The 24,359-nt window shown below is 38.4% G+C and overlaps 1 protein-coding gene across 1 annotated transcript in view; it reads right to left on the bottom strand.

Annotated features, from left to right (window-relative positions):
• Positions 1-14,868: 14,868 nt before the first annotated feature.
• Positions 14,869-24,359, bottom strand: part of MAB21L3 (mab-21 like 3) — a 79,123-nt gene continuing 69,632 nt past the window's right edge. Inside the window, exons 6-8 of the mRNA XM_044675531.1 lie at positions 19,101-19,282; positions 18,057-18,251; positions 14,869-15,102 (exon numbers count right to left, since the gene is read on the bottom strand). Of these exons, the coding sequence (XP_044531466.1) occupies positions 14,869-15,102; positions 18,057-18,251; positions 19,101-19,282 (611 nt within the window). The remainder of the gene's footprint in view (positions 15,103-18,056; positions 18,252-19,100; positions 19,283-24,359) is intronic.

Below are 24,359 nucleotides of genomic sequence, written 5' to 3'. Positions count from 1 at the left end.
GGAAGGAACAGACTGAGTCTAAATGCAAACTGAAGCATACCTTTCTTTACTTTTTTACCTTCATGAACTTTTCTCTAGTGTCAGCAAGATGTATCTTATTTTACAGTATGACAAACGGGGAAATACCCATTATAAGATAATATATGTATGATCTATAGCATGTTACCTGCCTTCTTGGGAAATAGGGAAGGATGGAAGGGGATAAAGAAAAGAATGAGAGAATTTTGGACTGAGCTAATGTGAGAAATTATTTCTCTTGGATAAGCACATTATAATTTATTACATTTTTATAACAAATCATATGTAGTATATTATTGGTGTTATATATTATGTATACACATATATATAAATAAAAATAAATTATAACTTTGCATATATGTGTATAATATATATTATACATCATATATGTATAATATATATTATACATATACATATACATTATACAGAATGTAATATATAATATATATTTGTACCCTAAGAAATGACAAACAAGATGATCACAGAAAAGCCTAGAAAGATTTGAACCTGGGACCTCTTGTCTCCAGATCTGGCACTCTACCCCCTGAACCATCAAGTTGCCCTAGGAGTTTATATCTGAGCCTGGAACGAATAGAGGAATGACATGATCAGACTTTGGCTTTAGAAAAATCACTTTGGCATCTGAGTAGAAGACAGATTACAGAGGGAAGAGAGTTGAAGCAGGGATGCCAATTAAAAGGCAATTATAATCATCCAGGTGAGAAGGCATGGGGGCCTAAAGCATGGTGCTATCTATAAGAATGGAGAGAAGAGGATATAGAAAAGAGATGTGAAGGTCAAAAAGGACAAGATTTGGTGATTGTGTATAGAATAATAAAGGGTCAAAGATAATGCAAGGATGTGAACCTAGGAGACCAGAATGTATTATATTATTGGTGTTACATACTACGTTGGATGGCTAGATATAGATAGATGGATGGATAGATAGATGGATGGATAGATGATATTTGGATGGATGGATAGATAATACATAGATGAATGGATAAAGAAAGAATTTAAGTACTTTCTCTGTGCTGGGTACAGTGCTAAGTGCCAGGGATATAAATATAAGCAAGCAAGGCAGTCTCTATCTTCAATAAGCCCATAAGGGGGTGTGAGAATTTATTTTTCATATACTATATTAATTCCTGCATCAGGACCCTGGATTAGGAAGGCCCCAATCAATTCCTGGATATTGGTGAGAATTTCTGTGTATTCCTATGTCTGACTCCTAGATCAGGAGATCCTATCCAGTCTGCTGCTTTTTGCATTTTCTTTGGCCTTACGAATCCCAAAGAATATCTTCTCTTTTAATTTGGTTAATAATTGAAAGAGACAAAGATTCTTTTCCTGTGTGCATGTTCCTCATAACATGGAAGTAGGGAAGGATGGATAATTTGATGGACCATCTCCAAATGAGCTATTTTACCAATTAGAGATGTCTTGGGATGAGGGACTGAATAATAAGCACCTAAAAATGATCTCCCTGACCAAGCTATGGGGTCTCTGATCATCAAGAAAGGCCATTGATCTGTCACTATATTGATTAATCAATAAACTGTTATAAGCAATAAACTGATATTCTTGATATGAATTTAGTCTTTTCTAGTCACAGTTCTGGCTGGCCCAGCTTTATCTCAGGTTTCTAGAAGCCATCTGTCAGTTCTAAAGTGTGGCATTTCCTTCTGTATGGCAAACCCGACCATTCTACAAGATACTTGGGCTTTAGGAATGTCTTGTTTTGTGTCTTTAAGACTAGCCTGACCTGGATGATCTTTCTCCTTCTGGATTGTGTTCTTTCCTGCTTCATTCAGTTCTCCTGCCAGGATTCCAGATCTCTCTCCTCTCCTAATCTCACCAGTTCTACACAGCCTCTTGCCCCTTTTGTAATGAAGGGACATCAATCTCTACCAATAAGCAGAGAGTCTCATGCCAATGGGTTTTTGTAGTCGAGATACCTATAATTAAAGAAATTTGGTAGAAGAAATATCGTGGTGGGGATGAGAGCTAAGGGGATCTTAGCTGAATTAAGAACAGTGTCCAGAGGGCAACTGAGTAGCCCAGTGGATCAAAAAACCTAGAAATGGAAGGTCCTGGGTTCAAATCTAGCCTCAGATATTTCCTATCTGTGTGACCCTGGGCAAGTCATTTAACCTCTATTATCTATTCCATACTTCTCTCCTGCCTTGGAACCAATACACAATATTGATTCTAGGATGGAAGGTTAAGGGCTTAAAAAAGAGTCCAGAAGAAGAGAGGCTAGTGTTCTACTACTTTGGCCAGATTATATCTTGAATATTCTGGATGAAATATTTTAGAGAAGACATTTATAATCTGGAAAGAGACTAGTAGGGGATGACTAGAATGCTGAAGGGGACTACAAGCATGCCATTTACTAATTCACATTTGTAAAGCACTTTGAAGTTTTCAAAGCATTTTCTTCATAATTCTCTTGGGATGTTAACAGTTAAAGCTCCACTTTTTCCATTTTATAGAGGAAGAATTAGAGCTCAGAGAGACTAAAGACCTCCTTCACAATTGGCCCCCTACTGGCTGTATGAAATCAGACATAAATTCCAATCTGTCCTGGTGGCAACACAGTCTTTCTACTAAAACCCATTATCCTCTGTTGTTGTTATTATTGTTCAGTTCTTTCAGTCATTCACAGCTTTTTATGATCCCAGTTGGGATTTTCTTGGCCAAGATACTGGAGGGGTTTGCTTTTTCCTTCTCTAAATAATTTTACAGATGAAGAAACTGAGGTAAACAAGGTTAAATGACTCTCACCGGGTCATGCAGCTAATTAACTGTCTAAGGCAAGATTTCAACACAGAAAGATGCATCTTCCTGACACCAAACCCTATGCTCTATCCACTGTGCCACCTAGGTACCCAAACCTTAAGAATGTATTAAAGGAACTAGGGATATTTAGTTTGAAGAAGAAAAGACTACGGAGGGACATGATGGCCATTTTCAAGTATTTGAAGGGCTCTCTCCTGAGAAAAACACAAAATTTATTCATATTAGCCCTAGAGGGCAGGACTAGAAGAAGTAAATGGGAAAAGCGGCAAAGTGACAGATTTAGGCTTAATATGATAATGATGACAATAATAATAATAGCCAATATTCGTATAATATTTACTATGTACCAGACACTGTGCTAAGTGCTTTTTGATAAATGTTAGCTCATTTGATCCTTACAATAACCCTGGGAAATATGCTATGATTATGTCATTATTATTATTCTATGTTGTATATTCTATACATTATGATTATGTACATTCTATACATTCTATATTCTCACATTATGATTATAGTTAAATAACAATATATTATATCACTACAATAATTATAACAATGTATTATGATATAATAATATATTATAATCTATAATCATATGCTGGGATTATCCCCATTTTACAGATGGAGAAACTGAGGCAAACAGAGGGTTAAGTGGTTTTCTTAGAATAATATACCTATTAAATATCCGTGACAAGATTATGAACTCTGATCTTCCTGACTCCAAGCTCAGTGCTCTACCCACTGTAGGTGATAACTGAGGGGGTAGTGAGCTTCCCCACCCTGGCCATCTTCAGACAAAGGTTCCATGGCCACCTGTCCATGGTAGGTGGTCACAGAGATTTTGTTCCTTTTCCCCAGGTATTAGACCACCATCAAGGTTTCCTCCTACCTGATGTTCGTTGGCTCTGTGAAATATTTGAATAGAAAGAACAAGATAACACAATACAGAATCTATAAACCAAGGGAAATATTGAAGTGGAAAACCCCAGAAGGCTTCCGTTTTTTATTTTTTCTATCCTCTTCTTATAGATCTAAGGCTACAAGTGAAGTTAGAACTAAACTAAGTTTGAATTAAAGCCTAGAAATGAGAGCTGAGCATCTGATTTTCATAAATAATATCCCACTGCCCTCTGCTGTTCAGAGATGATACAGCCATCATCTTCTTTCCAAGCCTGTTTTGTTTTTTCAGAGAGAGAGAAATGGTCCAAACAACCTATGTTCCATTCAATCAATATTTATTAAGCTGGAGCTGCTAGGTAGTTCAGTGGATAGAGAACCAGTCCTAGAGACAAAGGTCCTGGGTTCAGATTTGGTCTCAGATATTTCCTAGCTGTATGATCCTTGGAGAAGTCACAACCCTAATTGCCTAACCCTTAACACTTTTCTGCCTTTGGTACTAAGAGAGAAAGTAAGGGTAAAAACAAACAAACAAACAAACAAACAAACAAACAAACAAACAAACAAACAAAAAAACCAGAACCATGTATTAAGTGCCTACTATGTGCCAGGCACTATGCTATGTGCTGGGGCTGTAAAGAGGCAAAAGACTGTCCCACAAGGAACTTATAATCTAATTATAAGTTGCAATTGTAGGGGGCAGCTGGGTAGCCTAGTGGATAGATAGCCAGGCCTACAGACAGAAAGTTCTAAGTTCAAATCTTTCCTCAGACACTTTCTAGTTGGGTGACCTTGGGCAAGTCACTTAACCCCCATCGCCTAGCCCTTACCGCTCTTTTGTCTAAGAACCAATACATAGTATTGATTCTAAGATGGAATGTAAGGGTCACAATAAATAAATAAAATTGAAATTGTATTTGTATATTTATATAATTGTATATTTACAATGTGTATAATTATAACTGTATATTTGCAAACAAATATCTAGAAAGCAAACTGTACATACAATCCAACAAAAATTTAATAAGCATATTCTATATAAGACGTCGTGTTTACTGCCAAGACTAGAAATCATGTTTGAATTATCTTTTATCATCAGAATTTCTACCCCCCTTCCCAACCTACTCTGCTCTTTGGCTTACTTCTCACCAGCTACCTTGACTTGCTATTCAGAATTCTCCTAGTCCTTCTTTCTAGCTCTAAAATCAAAACCGAATCTATATTGCTCATCAGGGCTCCAAAGCATGCATTCGTCTTTTCTCTTGGGATTTCACTTGACAATTCTGTAATTTCACAGACCAAAATATCCCTCCTTGATCCACCTCCCATGTATATAGCAGTATGCTGGAACCAGCTCTGACCAGCTCCCTGGAGCCAATTGTTATCTTTTCTCCATCCCTCTGATAGCCCTTCCCTCGCTGATAATACCCGGGAACCTTAACTATGCAAGAGAAGCTGCCCCTCATTGTACCACAGAAGCAAGGGAAGGGAAAAGCATTGATTATTCACAAATCTACTAATACTACTAATTAATTAATTAATTGATATTAATGACAGATGTGCCTGGCATTGTGATTAAGCATTTTACAAATGGTATTTCATTTGATTCTCAAACCACCCTAGGAAATAGATCCTCAATTACCCCTCATTTTACAGCTGAGAAAACTGAAGCAGACAGAAATTATTTGAGTTGCCCAGAGTCACACAACCAGCAACTGTGGGAGATGGAATTGAACTCAGGTCTTCCTAATTCCAGGGCCAACACTCTATCTGCTATACTACCTGGCTACCTAGGTTTTAGCCACATGATTCCTACAGCAGTGCCATGATCAGTGGCACTGGCAGCACATCCTTTCTCTACCTTTTCCCCATAAGCAGAGGTTTGGGAGACTTGGATCCTGTCTCCGCCCTTTCAACTGTCCTGGATCTGTTTTTGTTTTTTAGAAGCAAGCCCAGGAACTAAAGGAGTCTTGCAACAATAGAAGCATTCCTCTAGGAAAGAGAAATGGAATTTTGAACAAGAGAGGAATGAAATATAACTAGAAAGGAGGCAGTTAGACGTCTCAGTGAAATGAGAGCCAGGCTTAGAGATGGGAGGTCCTGGGTTCAAATATGGCCTCAGACACTTCCTAGCTCTGTGATCCTGGCCAGTTCACTTAACCCCCACTGCCTAGTTCTTACCACTTCTGCCTTGGAAACAACACATACAAAACAAAACAAGAATGGAAACAAAACAAATAAGATGTAAGGGAAGGGCTTAAAAAAATAGAAATATGATTAGCAAAGTCCCCTGGCATTGGAAAGGGAGACAATATTTCATAAAATCGTAGAATTCCAGATCAGATGGGAACCTAGAGATCATTTTACTTTGAGGCTGAGATTTGATCTCAGTCTGGGGAAGTGAGATGTGAAAAAATTCTCCCATAGATCCATTGAGAATTTGTGGGAGAGCTTGGGCTTAGAATTTTGATCTCCTTATTTTTAGCATACTCTCTTCTGTGAGGTGGTACAGGCACAGGGGTTTGGCGTCAGGAAGACATCTTCTTGAGTTCAATTCTTAACTCAGTCAATGACTAGCTGTGTGAAAAAGCCTGGCCAAGTCATTTAACGCTACTTGCCTCAGTTTCTTCATCTGTAAATGAATTGGAGAAGGAAATGGCAAACCACTCCAGTATCTCTGCCAAGAAAACACCAAATAGAATCATAAGAGTTGGACAGGACTGAAAATGAATAAAACAGGAAAAAAAAAACAACCCTTTTACCTACTTTGCCTCAGTGTCCCAGCTGTTTATGCAATTGGTACTTATCTGCCATCAGAGCTAAAAAGGGAACTGGTTCCTCCCCTAAGGGCCTGGAGGTCACCCAGGGAGAACCTGTAGGAGGCAAGTTCCCAGAAAGATAGATTTATTGCTTCATGTGGTTTAGTCTGGCTTGACTTGTTTATAAAATAAGGGAGTTCACCTTTCCTGGGAGTGGGAAAATGACCAAAGATTCTCTTTCTTGAGATAAAATACCTACCGGGATTCATTCAAAGCACGCGTCTCTCTCTGAATTCACAAGATGCCATGACTGACTCTGGTCAATCTGCACGGTGAGATTTTGAGTTTTTTTCTTCTTCAATCCATCCGCATCTATTAACTGCCTACTATTTACACTGATGTTATATAGGGGAAGATACTAATATGTGGGAAGTGCACTCACAGTACAATGAAAGTATTTAGATCAATCAAGAATGAATAGTAACATATTTTAGATGGGTCCTCATTCCATTAACATGGATGAGTCCCAATAAGGGAGCACCTTTTGACACTAAAGAAGTCATGGGTCATCACTGATGCCTTTCGGGAAACAGGAGGAAATCATGGGGATTCAACAGGGAAGAGGAAAAATTCCTGCTGGATTTCCATATCCAGATTTCATGGAATAAATGAGTCATTTCTTCTCTCGATGATCATGGCCTCTTTCATTTCTCCTCCTCCTCCATACCAATACTCTTTGTCTTAACTCTATCCTGTGTCTCTCTCTGGTTTAGAAGATGAAGTGACCACCTTCCTTGCCAAAGCTGCTCCCTTTAGCAAGGGTTCATAACTTTTTGGTGTCATGGACCTCTTGGGTGGTCTGGGGAAGCCTACGGACACCATCTCGCAATAATGTTTTTTGAGCATGGAAAATAGAATCCATGGTATTTTAAGAGCGACTAATTAGACTGAAAGTTTTTGTGGTTCAGTTGTTTCAATCATGTCTGACTCTTAGTGATCCCATTGGATTTTCTTGGCAAAGACATTGTTTTGGTTTTCCATTTCCACCTCTAGCATATTTTACAGATGAAAAAACTGAGGCAAAAAAAATGATTTACTCTAAATTTCATCTTGTAAAGACAACTCAATACAATTAATCATTTGTCTCCATTAATTATTTACCTAAAACTTGAATTTGCCAAAAAATAATAATAATAAAGTACCACATAATTTAAAAAACTGAGGCAAACAGGATTAAGTGACTTGTTCAGGGTCATTCAACTAGTATTTGAGACTAGATTAGAATTTGGTCTTCCTGACTTCAGGCTCAGTGCTTTATCTACTGCACCACCTTAACTGCCAAGTAAATTGAAACACAGTTATCTTCACTTATTTGGGGTGAGGGAGAAGTTCATGAACCTGAGGTTAAGAAGTCCTGGTTCCCTTGATTCTATCCTCTCTAGGTTTTTTTCTTTCCCCATTTAAAAAATATATTTTTATTATCATGCAAAACACACTTCCATATTGGTCAGTTTTAAGAGCACACTCATACAGAATCAAAACCCCAAAATAAAATAAAAAATACCCTGATGTGGAAGATGACTCCAACAGTTCTTTCTCTGGAGATGGATGGCTTTCCCCATCATAAGTCTTTTAGGATTGTTCTGGATCATCGCATTGCTGAGAGGAGCCAAGTTTTCACAGATAATCATCATCCAATATTGCTGTTACTGTGTACAATGTTCCCCCAGCTCTGCTTATTTTGCTCTAAATCAGTTCCTATAGATCTTTCCAGTTTTGTCTGAAATCACCTTACTTAGTATGTATTATAGCACAATAGTATTCCATTCCAACACGTACCATAATTTGTTCAGCCATTCCTCATTTGATGGACACCTCAATTCCAATTCTTCACTACTACAAAAAGAGTTGCTACAAATATTTTGTGCAAGTATGTCCTTTCCCCTTTTTAATTATCTCTTTAGTAAAAAACCCAGTAGTGGTGTTACTGGATCAAAAGGTATACATGGTTTTATAGCCCTTTGGGCATACTTCCAAATTGCTGTCCAGAATGTTTGGATCAATTCACAACACCACCAACAATGTATTAGTGTCCTAATTTTGCCACATCCATGCCAACATTTACCACTTTCCTTTACTGACATATTGGCCAATCTGATAAGTGTGAGGTGATACCTCAGCCTTGTTTTAAAGTGTGTTTCTCTAATCAAGAGTGATTTAGAACATTTTTTCATAGAGTTATTGATGGCTTTTATTTCTTCATCTGAAATTTGCTTGTTCATATCCTTTGACTATTTGTCAATTGTTTCCCCTAGCTTTTGCAGACCCATTCACACACTCCTTCCCCTTGTCCCTCCTCTTTACTAATGGTAACATTTGGAACAAGATGACTGGAGTTCAAAGTCTGTGGCCTCAGAACAAGGCAAAGCTCACCTGCTCGTGATGGGAACAAATGTGAATTTTGCTTTCTCAGTGCAATCCTCTAATGAGGATCACAGAATCTCAGAGCTGGGGTCTCCAGAGAATCAGAGGATCCTGGCTCTCCATCTGACCATCAAGTCCAACCAAAGAGGAGACCGAAGCTGCGATGGGATAGAAGGGAGAAGCTAGGAAATGGCCAAAGCGGGATTTGAATTCAGGTTGTCCTAATTCCAAGCCCATTATGTCACTTGGCTCATCTAGCCCAGCCCATACCTGAACCAGACACTGCCCTACAATAGCCTTGAGGAACCCTTTACTTGAAAGCCGTCAGGAAGGGAAGCCTGGATTTCCCTCTTCATTGCTTGTTCTACCCTCTGATGCCAGGAAGATTAAATCTAAGGAGCTGAGGCCAGCTTGGGGGTAAGTTCCTGATGGGCAAAGAGCTCAATGAGCCTTACTCATGAAACAGAGCACAGTGCCTTCCCCACAAAGGGGTTGAGTAATTGATGGGGATGTCTGCTGATGGACAGATTTCAGATTCTTAAAAATAATAAAATATTACACAAACTGAGTTCTTTATACTTAAAAGTCTTAGAGCTGAAAGGGACTTTGCAAACCATCTAATAGCATTTACAATGTGCTTTAACCAAGCACTTTTAAAATATGATCTCATTTTATTTCTACAATAACCCTGGGAAGTAGGTGCTACTTATATATAATTCCCATTTTACAGATGAGAAACCTGAGGCAAAAAGGGACTTACCTAGAGTCACATAGCTAGGAAATGTCAGAGATTAGATTTGAATTCAGATCTTCCTAGCACCTGGGCCAATACTTTATCCACTCTGCCACCTAATTGCCTCAGGCATCCCAGGTCCCTTCCATTTGATCCTTAAAATCTCATGTTTTCCATTCTTCTTCCCAATGTGGTTGTCTTTTCTGGATGTGCTTCCTCTGTGCCAATAGAACTTTCAGAACTGAACACAATAGTCTACATAGGTTCTAAAAGAGGAAAGATTTCAGCCAAGGTCCTCTGTCTCTAAACCCAATTGGTGCTGATTGATTAAATGAAGTAAACTTCTCCCTATATTTTTGTCCTGTGAAGATAAAAACTGACCTTATGATTTCATTGCTATGGGAAGCTCTCAATGAGGAACTTCTTTTCACCTTCTTCTTTAGAGTCAATCTTGTGCATTGGTTCCAAGCCAGAAGAGCGATAATGGCTAGGCAATGGGAGTTAAGTGACTTGCCCAAGGTCACAACTAGGAAGTGTCTGAGGCCAGATTTGAACCCAGGAATTCCCATCCCCAGGACTAATTCTCAATCTCCTGAGCCACCTAGCTGCCCCTACTTTTACTCTTTTCATTTGTTTTTCTTTAATGTAGCTTTTGATTTAATTTTGACACTATTTCACTAGGAAAAAAAAATGTTTTCCATGGGAGGAAGGGATCACTGTATGATGAATCACGGGCCCTGAACCCCTCCCAGCAATGGCATATGGGCTATGAACCACTCTAACGATAACAAACGCATTACTATAGCCAAGTCCTACACAAGCCAATGAATGTCCCCTCCTGCAGAGTTAGGATACCAGAAATAAGTGCTTAACCTAATTCAAATGCTCCAAACAGTGAATGATTCAATTTACAGGGACTTTGTTCCCTCCTGCCAAGTTTTCACTCTTGAAGCTCAACATGCATGCATAACTTTTCAAGTGCTAAAATACATAGACAAGTGCTGTTCTACATCACAGGATTACGGGCAGGGCACCCTCCATTTCCTACACACACACACACACACACACACACACACACACACACACACAGAGACACACACACGATTTCTTGGCCTTCTCTTTGTAGAAGAGAAGTTGTCTGAATTTTTTCTTTTTCTTTTATGGGGTATTTATCGTAAAAATCTGGATTAAGTATTTGGTCATAGGCTACATGTAGGTCGGTGTTAACATTTCTAGCCTTTGTGTGTCATCTGGCTTTTGCATCCTTTTCTCAAACTTTTAACTTTTTACTTATTTTAAATTGTGTATATTTATAGTTTTAGAAGATAAAATATGTTGATAAAATATTATACAATACTATCCATTTCTGAGTTTCTAAACCTTTTCTGTGTTGTCTGTTGCTTCTGCAAAACTCTTCCCAAATTCCCATTTAATTTCTTATGCCGACCCACAATATATTGAAATTGTGATGGGCAAAGTCATGATGTGGAATAATGCCATAGTAGAAACAACATTATGGCACTGGACTAATTAGCACCTATTCCTCCCCTACATGGGCATGGGCAGCCAGGTGGCACAGTGTGATGGCCTTGGAGTCAGGAAGACTCATTTTTGTGATTCAAGTCTGTCCTCAAAGACTTTATTAGCTATATGACCCTGGACAAGTCATTTAACCCTGTTTGCCTCAGTTTCCTCATCCATAAAATGAGTTGAAGGAGGAAATGACAAACTACTACAGCATCTTTGTGAAGAAAATCCCCAGAGGACTAATGAAAAGTCAGACATGACTGAAAATGACTGAACAACAACTCCCCTACATTAATTCTCTGACAAAACCTCTGTTTCCTAATGCCTCCAAGGACCATCAAATTCCTACAGGACAAAGTCTATGCTCTTTGGCTTATTCATAGTTTGGCCCCGGCTTTCTCCTTCAGTCTTATCATCTATTACTCCCTTAAAGTGAACCCTCTACTTCAGTCAAAGGCAGCTAAGTGACTCATGGGTAGAGTGTAGGATCTGGAGTCAGGAAGATTTGAGTTCAAGTCCAGCCTCATATACTTACTAGCTGTGTCACCCTGGGCAAGTTCACTTGACCCCGTTTGCCTTACTCTACTGGAGAAAGAAATGGAAATTACTCCAGTATCTTTGCCAAGAAAACTTCAAGGCACTATTGCAGTGATATGGTCCTTAGGGTCATGAAGAGTTGGGCATGACCAAATGACTGAACAGCAACTACAGACATCAAATTAGTCTACACACAATAGCCTGAAAAGATTGTGTAAGTGGAAATTTTATATCCTTTAGACTTCATCTCCCAGAATTCTTAGCTCACCCCATACTTCCCTTTTCCTTTCTGTTTATGTATGTCTTTTAAGTATTGTATATAAGTTTTGGGTAATGCCCCTCTTGCTCTCTCTTCCATGTGAGTGGTAAACACTCCCTGTGTTCTCTAGCTCTCTAGTTAAATATTAATAAGTCTTCATAATTTAGAGATATTGAATATTTAAAAATTTACAAGATCTTTCATTTTCCCAACTCCAAGTCTTTGCTTATGTTTTCCCCCCTTCTCCTACAATACAAATCTCACCCATCCTTCTAAACCTAGCCCCAATCTCTCCTTTTCTAAGAAGGCTTCCCTGATGTCAATAGTTCGATAGAGTGATGTTGCCTTCCTCTGATCTCTATTCATTGGCACTTACCATGTATTGCCTTATATTTCCAGTTATATTTTCATGTATCTATCTATCTATCTATCTATCTATATATATATATATCTTATTTCCAGAATTGGATAATGAACTCCTTGCCATCAAAGCCCAGTTTATATTTCTTTGTATCCCCTTGAATGCCAAGTATAATATTGTGTACAAAACAGGCACTCTGACTCTTTTTTTGGTTGTAGTGATAAGAGGGAACAGAGATTTAGCCTAGAGTAGAGAAGGCAGAGGGAGGGAAGAGGATAGCATTTTTCAAATGTTTAAGATTTATAAATTTTCACAGGCTTTAAACATAATAGGATTTTCATGCGGAAGAAGGATTAGACTTATTGTCATGGGTGAAAAATGAAATGGCTAAGGAAACAAAGGTTTGAGCTTCTGAGCATATTGATTCATTAAGCAATGCATGCCAAGTGCATAGCAAATTGGGACCTGTCTTTCCCCAGTTTGACACTGGTATCCTAATATAGGGAGAGAAAGATTTTTAAGCTTTAAAAAATGACTAATCAAAAAAGACCAATTAATTGAAAGAAAACAAACAGGTACAAAAGAAAAACAACTGCTTGATCAAATGGGTCAATGGGGATATGATTGGGGATGCAGACTTTAAACAATCACCCTAGTGCAAATATTAATAATATGGAAATAGGTCTTGATCAATGACACATGTAAACCCCAGTGGAATCGCTCATTGGCTATGGGAGGAGGGTGGGAGGAGGAGAGGGAAAGAACATGAATCATGTAACCATGGAAAAATATTCTAAATTAATTAAATAAAAATTTTCAAATGAAAAAAAGAAAGAAAACAAATGGACATAAAATTAGGGAACCTGATTTCTAATTGGAGGAAAGATTAGGGACTTCCCAACTTGGGAAGATGGAGGGAGCAACAGGTACAATTCCCTGAAATCAGAAAAAGAGATATTCCACTCCCTCCTCGTTTCTGTAAACAATCAAAGGAATATAGAAGAAGTAACCTGATTGACCAGTTCAACTTTCATATAAGACATATGGGTTGCTTGACATGTGTAATTGTGAGAAAACTCCTTGCATCAATCTTTGGATCTGATTGGGTCAGCATAACCCTGGTCCTTAGCAAAGGACCTCTCAGCAGCAGGTAGAGGTGATCCAGCTTCCCAGCCACATGGGGCCAGTTGCAAAACTGAAGTGTAAGCATTGTGTGGATATTATAAGGAGATCAACTTCAATTAATGTAGAGAATAAACTTCCTCATGATTAGAGATGTTCAAAATTGAAATGGGTTATTTCAGAAGTAGTGAGTTCCTTTGAATTTAGAGTTTTTAAGAAGATATTGAATGATTCATTGGAAATATTGGAGATGGAATCCATGATTGGAGAAGGGATTGGAAGTCATTGCTTTTGATTCAAAATTTGGGAATTCCTACACAATCGCTGTAGTCTTAGAATACTTGGTTTCCTGCTGATTCTAAAGATATTTAAAATCAAAGTTGCTCTTTGGCCTTTAGCCAAGCATCAAGAAACATTTACAACTGACTAGCACATGAGATCGTAGAATTATAGGTCAAGATCTGGAAGGGACTGAGAGCTCATCTATTCCAAACTTCTCAATTTACAGAGGCAGTCACTGAAGTCTACGGAGTTTAAATGAGTTTCCCAAGATCCGGCTTGTGATTTGATCCCCAATCTTTTAAAATTAGTCCATGCTCCTTGCCTTGAACCAAGTCTTCCAAATCAGCTCTGAGCAGTGATCTCCATAAGACAGGAGATGGTATCTGTGTGTACAGTCCATGAATAAGAATTTACACTATCCACGCATCACATCAGAGGGAATAGTAGCCAGTTCCCACACCCACTCCTTGCATTGATCTCTCATATATGCACAGCCCATTGATATAATTCTTTCTCTACCTATGGAAGAAGCTAAAGGGAGGGACTCAAGTGAAACAGAGATTGGGAAAGTAGTGAGATTAGCTAGTGAAATACGAACACAGGCAGCTATTAGACCTATTCTTTTCATCGATGATATAGGTAAGCTCTTTATCCTAGGTGCAGAAGTCTGCTTCTAATAACACTTTGGGTTGTTCAAGGTCCTTTCACCTGAAAGGGCATCACAGTAGCTTCACAATATCCTGGAGAAATAAGCATGGATAGAAGTAGGAATGGAAAAATCAATGGTATGTCTCTTGTCGGTGACATGGGAGTACACCATATTATCATGATTATTCTATCCACATCTACAAGCTCCATTCTCTCCTCTCTCTTAGAGAGTGATGAGTCTGATTAGGGGCAAATAAACAAAGAATTATTAACAGTTCACAATCTTTGGCTTGGCCAGGCTCAGCTCCCAAGTGAGGTAGTTTAGAAGTGAAATATTTGATCCGAACCAGGTAAGGTATGAGTGGGACATTGTAGAGTCCAGTTTTAAATGCTCTTGGTTCGTGTTTCCTTTCTCATGTCAGGACTGCGGCAAAGTGGTCAGAGTCCCAACATCCACTTGAGTGAATCTCAAAGGAGAAGTCAATCAAGGCCAAGGGTCTCAGGTCCAGCAGAATACAGGATTCTCTAGGAAAAGGGTCAGCTTTTGGGCTATGGCATCCAAGTCATTTATGCTGACATACTGAAACATGTTGTGTCCATTGACAAAGTAGTGTTTCAAGAAGTGCTGAGACACACACTTGTGCAGCTTACGGACCAGGCGCAGAAAGGATACTGTGAAAATTTTCCAGTCTTTGGCATGTGGGTACTTCTCACAAGTCCAAAACAGCACCATCTGTAGAAAGGAAAAGGGATCAAACATGCTTATTAAGTAAATTGTTGAGCTGAAAATGCATGTTTGAAAGTTCTGAAGAAAGGAGGTATAAAGGCCATAGTGGATATATTCATGAATTCATTGAACAAATATTTTTTTAACACTCATTTTCTGTTTTAGAACTGATAGTAAGTATGAGTTCCAAGAGAGAAGAACAGTAAGGGTTAAGCAATGGGGGTTAAGTGATTAGTCTAGGGCCACACAGTTGGGAAACATCTGAGGTCAAATTTGAAGCTGGGGGGCAGCTGGGTAGCTCAGTGGATTGAGAGAGCCAGGCCTAGAGATGGGAGGTCCTATGTGCCACTCTTCTGCCTTGGAGCCAATACACAGTATTGACTTCAAGATGGAAGGTAAGGGTTTTAAAAAAAAAAATTTGAACCCAGGACCTCTTGGCTCCAGTGAGCTACCTCATTGCCCTTTCAGCAAGTATTTTAAAGCACCTGATAAAGACAAAAACCAAACTTACAACCATATTTGTTACAATTTATTATATATTTAGAGCAAATCATATTTATTATATAATTTATAATATATATTACATATTATATTATTTATATATTAAAATAAATGTAGCCCCAAAAATGAAACCACTTATACCCTCAAAGAGATTACATTCTACTGGAGATTTACCATGTGCTCAAGTAAATACAAAGTTTGGACAGAGTAGTCATAAAAGGTAAGGGGGGGTGGAGAGAGAGGGGAAGAAAGGGAGGGAGGGAGGGAGTGACAGAGAGAGAGAGAGAGAGAGAGAGAGAGAGAGAGAGAGAGAGAGAGAGAGAGAGTTATCCANACCTATGTGACTCTTGGTGAGTGACTTAATCCCCATTCCTAACCCTTAGCACTCTTCTGATTTGGAACCAATACACAGTACTGATTCTAAGATGGAAATTAAGGGTTTGTTTAAAAAAAAAGTATTACTATTAAACATTAAAAACTGTATCAGATTGCTTGCTATCTTGGGAAAGGGAGAGAAGGGAGGGAGAGAATTTGGTTCAAACTTAAAGAAAATGAAGACTAAAAAATTTTTTTATGAAATTGAGTTAGAAAATAGAATAGAACTGAATTAGAATATAGAAAATAAAATATTAGTGAATGGGAAAAAAAAACAAAGGTACTGAAGAACTTTGACATCTATTAAAATTGTTACTAAATGTGGCATAGCCAAATGGTCAAACACTAGCCCAGAAAATGAGACAGAAGAATATGAAAAAGATTTTGTCCAATGAGTTGTTGAGCTGGGGTAGGTGATAAGGTAGCTGGCCCAGGCAGTAAAAATCCTTAAAAGGGAATTGGAATCAGGTTGTGCTGATGGTATCATGGATATTGTATGGTATCATATCTTTAAATGATCCTATCAGCACTTCCTAGTGTACTCGATGCCACCTGCTATCTGTGTGTGCATCTATGCATCAACTCCTCAGAAATCTCTGACCACTGTATATGAGCAAGGAACTGAAGTTGGGGGGTGTTACTGTGGCCAACCTAGAGGGATCATTTCCTGGTAAAATCTTAGCAAGGCTGCTGCTGAGGTGATTTTCAGAATCTCAGCGTTGATTGGAAGAGATGCCAAGGACCATATGATTCAATTCATTCCTAACTAACAATCATTCTGCGTCATTCCTGACAAGTGGTTATCTGGCTTTGCCTGAAGACCTCCAATGAGGGCAAATTCACTGCTCATTATACTCATGGACATTGTAATTTTCAGGAAAATCTTCCTTAGAGTCAACCAACATCAGTCTCTCTGCAATCTCCTTCACTCTACTTTCTGGGGCCAAGCAGAACAAGGCTAACCTCTCCACTTTGTTTATTTGGGAGTGGGGTAGCGGTGCTAAATTCAATGAATTCATATCTTAAAGAGTTGCCTGCCTGGGGAAATGAGAACTTAAAAAATTTGTTCTAGCTCATTCAGCCAGTATGTATATCAGGTGGCAACTGTAAATAGTTGAAGAGAGCTACCGTATCCTCTTAAATTCTTTCCTTCTCTGGGCACCAAATCTTTAATAAAGTTATCCTATGGAGGTAACAATGCCCCCTTTTTTCTTTTTCCTTTTTTCCTTCCTGTTTTTTAATTTTCTTTTTTGAATAATATTTTCTTTCCCCTCCTATTTTATGTATTTTTTTTTAGCATTCACTTTTTTAAAGTTTTGAGTTCCAAATTCTCTCCCTTATTCTGACTCCCATTATTTCCCTGCCCTCCCTTCTCTCTAAGACAGCAAGTAATTTGAAAACAGGTTTTAATTTGTAATCATGTAAAACATTTTTTCATGTTAGTCATTTGGTGGAAGAGAAAAAAAGGAAGAAAAGAAAGAGAGAGAGAGAGAAGGGGAAAGGAAAGAAAACTAAACATAGTATGCTTTGGTCTGCATTCAGACTCCAGTTCTTTCTCAGAGGGCAGATGACATTTTTCATCATGAGTCTATGGGATTTTCTTGTATCACTACATTGCTGAGAATAACTAGGTCATTCAGTTGTCCATCAAGAAATATTGCTGTCACTGTGTACAATGTCTTTCTGTTATACTTCACTTTTTTACCCTCTTCTAAATTGATTACCCTACCATAGGTTTTCTGTGTAATTTGTATAGTCTCATAATTTTAAAGCTCATCGGAAAGGTCATCTAGTCCAACTAACTTCATTTCACAGATAAAGAAATTGAGGTTTAGAGAGGGTCACATAGCTAGTGTCTGAGATAGTCTTTGAACCCAGTCTTTCTGATTCCATGCTATTTTATCTACTGTACCAAGCTGTTAATTCTTGAATGATGCTAGGTCTTCATAGGGCACAATTTAGAGCATTTCTGAACCTTAGTTAAAATTAAAGTTAAAGAAGTTAAGCCCAACAACTATTAAATTAAAGAGTGCTCTGCCAGTACTCTCTACGACTTCTCCAAGACTCTCATCTGGTGTGCATACCTTAAGATGCTGAGATGTGATGATAGGCTTGTTTCCGGGACACCAAACATCCTCTTTCATCTGCCTCAGGACCTGGAAACATGTCTTTCGGCAACCACCATCCTCATCTATCCCCTCCATCAGTATATACTCAGCTTGAGAGAAATTCAGTTGCCAGTGGAAACTGGAGCAAGCCATTAGGCTAAACCCAATTGACTTCAGGATGGAAGAAATAAGAAGAATATAATCAGCTGAGTAAGAAACCCCTCTCTAGTATGATAAGAAAATCTCAGGATGGGAAAGGAGAACTAAGAGAAAGTTACCTGGTTTGTCTAAGAGACCTAAGTGTAAGGAATATGAAGCTCAAGACACCAAAGAGCGAGGAACAGAGATTAGACTTGTGATTTCATTGATATAGGAACCTCTTGCATAAGGATATTCCCTTTACCAAAGCAGGTAAAAGCACCTTCTCTGTCACTTATTATCTGAGAAAGTTGCGTAGGTCACTCACTGAGAGGCTAAGTGATCTATCCAACATCACACAGCAAATCTGCATCATAGCATGAACTTCAATCTGTTTCCTGGCTCCAAGACCAGTTCTTTAACCATTTTGCCACTCTGACTCTCATATGTTCAAAGGTCTCCCAGAATGTTCCTTCCTAGAAGGGAAGCTAATAAGAGGGACTTGAGGTTCACAGATCCTTTTCCTCTGAATAAGTGCTTTCAGTCCTCTGGCATTTCTTCTTCACATGGTGAAGCAGAACTCAGACCTTCAGGTAAGCAGTTGGCCTTTTAATAATCACCCATTCTGCAGTGGACTCTACAGAGGCCCCTTCTCACCCCAGCCCTGGTACTTTTTTTTTTTAATAGTTATTGTATTTTTTAATTTTCAGTTCCAAATTCTCTACCTCCCTCCATCTTCTCCCCAATCCGCTGGCAAGAAATGATACCCATTATTCATATGAAATCGTGCAAAACATTTTCCCACATTAGCCATGCTATGAGGGGAAAAACAAGATGAAAAAAAGCTTCAATCATCACTCAGTGTTTATAAGCCCCTGATACCTTGATGCATTCTGTTTTCTCCCGAGAAGGCCACCGCTTCAAACATCGAGGCCACCGAGCCTTGTCACACCATTGGTTGAAGATCTCTACCACAGGTACCAATTCTACCTCTACCTGACACACTGATGTCTCTACCTCTAGTCGAACTGTGGAGCCATAAGAGTCTAGTAGGTTGGCTTTACCTGTTGGGAAATCCCAGAACAATTGGTTAAAAGGAGAAAACCTTGCTCGAGGTCAATTACCAGAGAGAAATATAAGTGGCACCAATATTCCTAAGGAGCTATTTTTACCAGGTTTGTAACAAGGAAAAGTATCAAGGGGTGGGACACAAAGGACAAGATAAATTGAGAAGCCAAGTAAATATTGCCCCAAGTATTACCCAGAGAACTTTGCTTTTGCAAACTGGTTGTCCATGAACTTGTTTTGCTATTTTTTAAAATATATTTTTACAGGGCAACTAGACAGCACAATGGATAGAGCACCAGGCCTGTAGTCAGGAGGATCTGGATACATATGTGGCCTCAGGCACTTCCTTTCTGTATAACCCTGGGTAAGTCTTTAACCCTGATTGCCTAATCTCTGCTACGACTCTGTCTTAGAACTGATACTAAGACAGAAGGTAAGGGACGATAGATAGATAGATAGATAGATAGATAGATAGATAGATAGATAGATGGATGGATGGATGGATGAATGGATAGATAATAAATAAATATAGATAGATGGATAGATAGATAATTAGATAGATAGACAGACAGATGATAGATAGATGGATGGATGATAAATAGATAAATAGATGGATGATAGACAGAAAGATAGAGAGATGGATAGATGGATGGGTGATAGATGGATAGATAGGTAGATAGATAGATAGATAGATAGATAGATAGATAGATAGATAGATGAACTGTACTTCAATATAATCAATCCTTTTTTAATTCTGTGTATTCAATTTTATGCATTTAAAAACAATATTCTGAGAAGTGGAGTTTATAGATTTCCCCAGATGAACCAAAGGAGTCCATGACATAAAAAATGTTAAGAACCTTTGCTTGAAAGGTACTCTGTTTTAAGTTAAAGTGTTTTACTTTCAAGGAAGTGGAGTTGAAGATTTGCCCTCAAAGAGTTCACTCTCCTGCTTAGTTTGGTTACTCATGTCCAATTTCTTCTTCTCAGAGTCTCAGTTTCCTCACAATGATAACATTAATATTTGTTATCTCCCAGGGATGTTGTGAGGAAAATGCTTCATAAAACTTTTTTGTTGTTCAATCATGTCTGACTCTTGGTGATCCCATTTGGTATTTTCTTCACAAAGATATTGGAGTGATTTAGCATTTCTGATCTCATTTGACAGATAAAGAAACTGAGACAAACAGAGTAAAGTGACTTGCCCAGGGTCACATGGTTAGGGATTGTGAAGCAAGATTTGAGCTCAGGAGGATGAGTCTTCTTGACTTCAGGCCCCACATTCTATTCACTCCACCACCTAGCTGCCACAGTTGTAAAATTTAAGGCTTTGTAAACCTATGACAATGAAAGCTATCATCAGCTAGTCATTAACAAAAATAATTTGTAGCTCATTCAATATACTCCTTTCTTTCTATGCAATGTTTATTAGTTACATTATCCTCTTTTTAGTGTTCAATTCCCTTCATCACTTTTCCCTTATCCCCTATTTTCACAATCTTTTTATAATTTACTTCCCACCACAGACATACTCTTTGAGCCAATGACACTGGCATCCTTGCTATTTCATGAGCCCTTCTCTTGGATCCAGGCACTTTCTCTGGCTACATACTGCATGCCTGGAACACTCTCCCTCCCCATCTCCATTTCTTGGCTTTCCTATTTTTTTTCAGGTCCCAACTAAAATCCTACCTTCTATTAGAAGCCTTTCCCCCCTCTTAATTCTAGTGCTTTCTCTTCGTTGATTTTCTATTTATTTTGCATATAGCTTGTTTGTGTGGAGTTTTTTGTTTATTATCTCCTCTATCAAATTATATGGGCAGAAACTATCTTGGGACAATTTTCACATCCCTAGCATTCACCACAGTGCTTGGCATACATTAAGTGCTTAGTACATGCTTAATGACTGACTGCTTTGTCCACATGAAATGACACAGTTGAATAAAGAGTCAGATTAAATCACATGGAAGTCTACCCCCAAAGCCTAGCTTTCTGTTTTTCAAGATTCTAAGACAGAAAGTAAGGGTTTAAAAAAAAAATTAAACTGCTCATCATTTTCTTATAGTGTATTCCATCACAATCATATACTACAATTTGTTCAGCCATTCCCCAATTGTTGGACTCTTCTAGGAATTCTTGTTGAGTTTATGTATTCAATCTGATTTTTTTTTTCCTTTGAGGCTTTGCTTATAGATATTTTCAAGTCATTGTCTTCTACATTTGTGTCTTGAGCTTTCCTGTCACCATACTAGCTTTTTATGGTCATGTTGTTTTTTTGTTGTTTGTTTAATTTTTCCAGCTTACTTCTTGATTTTGGATTTTATATTAGAGTTGGACTTTGCTCTTCTCTGGGGGTTGGGGGAGGGAGAGGGAGAGGATTAGGGATGACTGGCCTGACTTCTTTTTTTTAACTCCTTCTACTGTTTTCAAAGTTAAGTCTGGAACTGGTAAGTTTTTGGTGCTTCCAATGTGGTATAAGCTGGAAAGAGGTCTTTTCATTGCTCTCCTGATAAGAGCTCTGCTCCTTCCATAAATAGGACTTTGCTGCTTTGAGACCAACCTCTCTTCTCCACCCTAGAACTGAGAAATAGGCAACTGTTCCTACTCTCAGTAAGCAAGGGAGTTTCCGGAGAATTCTTTTTGCTCAAGTGTTTAGTCTCCTTACTATTTCTAGATGCTGGGATGCTCCCTAAAACACTACACAAGCTGGTGCCATTGAAATTACCAGTACTGAATTTGCTTTGCTCAGTTCTCGTACAGCCCCATCTCTAGTGTCTGAAGACCTCTCTTTCTGTTTTCCAAAGCTACCCTGGGCTGGAAGAATGACTCACTGTGACTTTTTTGGCTTTCTCAATCAGAACTGGGTTTGATGTGTTTTATGTTATCAATATAGAAGGTGTTTGGGAGAAAGTTTGGCAGTTGTGATGTTTTACTCTGCTAGCTTGACTGTGCCCCCTACATAGAAATGTGGTATTAGACATTTTCAGATATTACTTGACATATGTTACTTGTAAGAAGAAAGGTCTTCAATGGAGGGGAGGCAAAATGAGGGGAGGACTAGAGGGAAAAGAAAATAACGCAATATTCAAAAAATACACAGACAAAAGCAGAAGACAGTTGAGAAAAAGACAAAGTTATTAACAGGACAATGCTGGAACTTTCATGTTAACTATTATAGTCACGCAAAACTGAATATAATAGAAGTTTGTAATTATACATATGGTTTCCTTTCCTGTTCTTTGTTTTATACTGAAATATTCAAATTTATTTTTTAAAAAAGGGAAAAAAAAACCTTAATAACTGGGAAGAGCCCAACTGTTCTAACTGACAGGAATTCCCTTCTCAGCCATTCATCCTTTGTCTAAATATATTGAGTGAAATGAAATCCATTACCTCATGTCTCACCCAGAGACAGACCATTCCACTGCTGGATGGCTCTTATTATTAGGAATTTTCCCTTACATTGAACTTTAAATCTGTCTTCCTATTACTTCCACTCATTGTTCATTGCATTTCCCTATGAGGCTAAGCACTGAGATGGCCCAGTGGATAGAGTACTGGACTTCGAATCAGAAACACTCAAATTTGAATCTCACCTCACACATTTATGAGCTGTGTGACCCTGGACAAATCATTTAATCCCATCATGCCTCATTTTCCTCACCTATAAAATTAGCATTATAGCATCTACAAGAACAATCATAATTAAAATTTAGATCTAGAAGTGACTCAGGGGCCATCTAGAGTTAAATCCTCCAATTTTACGTAAGAGGAAACAAAGGTCTGGAGACATGAAGGAGTTTGTCCAGGGACACAGAGAAATCCAACTCATCTGACTCCAAACCTTTCCAGACCCTCCAATTCTCCATCTCCCATCTTTGCACCGACTGTTTCCTAGATCTGAAATAGCTCTTCCTCACCTCTGCCTTTTAGAATCTGTAATCCTTTCAATGATCAGCTCAAGCATCACATCCCACATTAAACCTTTTTGATCATCCCCAACTGCTAGTTGCCTTCTTCCAAATTGCCGTGTATATCCATTTGTACCTATTTCTTTATGTACATGTTGTCTCCTGATAGAATTTAATCCTCTTTAGGATTAGGGATATAATGTGTGTGTTTCTATCCCAGGCAATCAGCACAGAGGCTAGCATGTCAAACCAACAAGAATTTAGTAAGCACCTACTAAGTGCCATGCTCTGGTGATGGGAAGAAAGGCAAAAATGAAATAAAACAAAACAACAAAAACAAATAGGTCTTGCTTTCAAGGAATTTAGTCTATTGAAAAATACAATGTGCTACTAGCTACATCCAAACAAGCAATAGACAGGAAAAATTGGAGATAATTAACAGAGGGAAGGACCTAGCATTAAAAGGTATCAGGAACGGCTTCCCCAAGAATTTGAAATCTTAAATGAAACTTGAAAAAAGTCAGAGAAGCCAGGAAGTGGCAATGAGGAAGAAAAAGGCAGAGAGGACAGCCAGTAAGAATTCATGGAATCAAGATGAGAAACAATGGGTCAGGGTCACTGGATTTCAGAGATCTTGGCAAGGGGCAGCTCAAGGGGAAGAGTAATATATGAGGAGACTGGAAAAGGAGGGAGGGCTCAGATTATGAAGGGTTTAAAAAGCCCCCCCAAAAATGGAGATCATTGGGACCCACTGGAGTTGATAGAATGGGAGTGGGATGGAGCAAAGAGACAGCTTGACTTTTTCTTTAGGAAGAACAATTTGACAGCCAAGTGGAATAACAGATCACATAATAAATGATTCTGATAAACAAGCTGATCCCCAACTCCTAAATCCTGCTTTGTTCTCTTCTGATTATGCATATTTTTTAAAATTCACATCAAGATTACATTTTCTTGAATCAGGAATATTACTGTACTTCACTTTCCTTGATAAAGACAAAATGACAAATAATGGCATACCATTTCTATAACCTGATCATATCTAAATATATTAGAGAGGCTGGTTGCCTAGCTGGCTCCTTCAGTAATTTCAGTAATTCTCTGGGAAGCCCTAGTAGAATCATACATGGTTCTAGTGACTAGAGAAGTGCTCTTTTTTTTT

Source organism: Gracilinanus agilis, chromosome 4, assembly GCF_016433145.1.
Source record: "Gracilinanus agilis isolate LMUSP501 chromosome 4, AgileGrace, whole genome shotgun sequence".
Taxonomy (NCBI): Eukaryota; Metazoa; Chordata; class Mammalia; order Didelphimorphia; family Didelphidae; genus Gracilinanus; species Gracilinanus agilis.
Note: the sequence above shows the minus strand (reverse complement) of the source record. Positions and strands in the feature narration are given on the sequence as shown.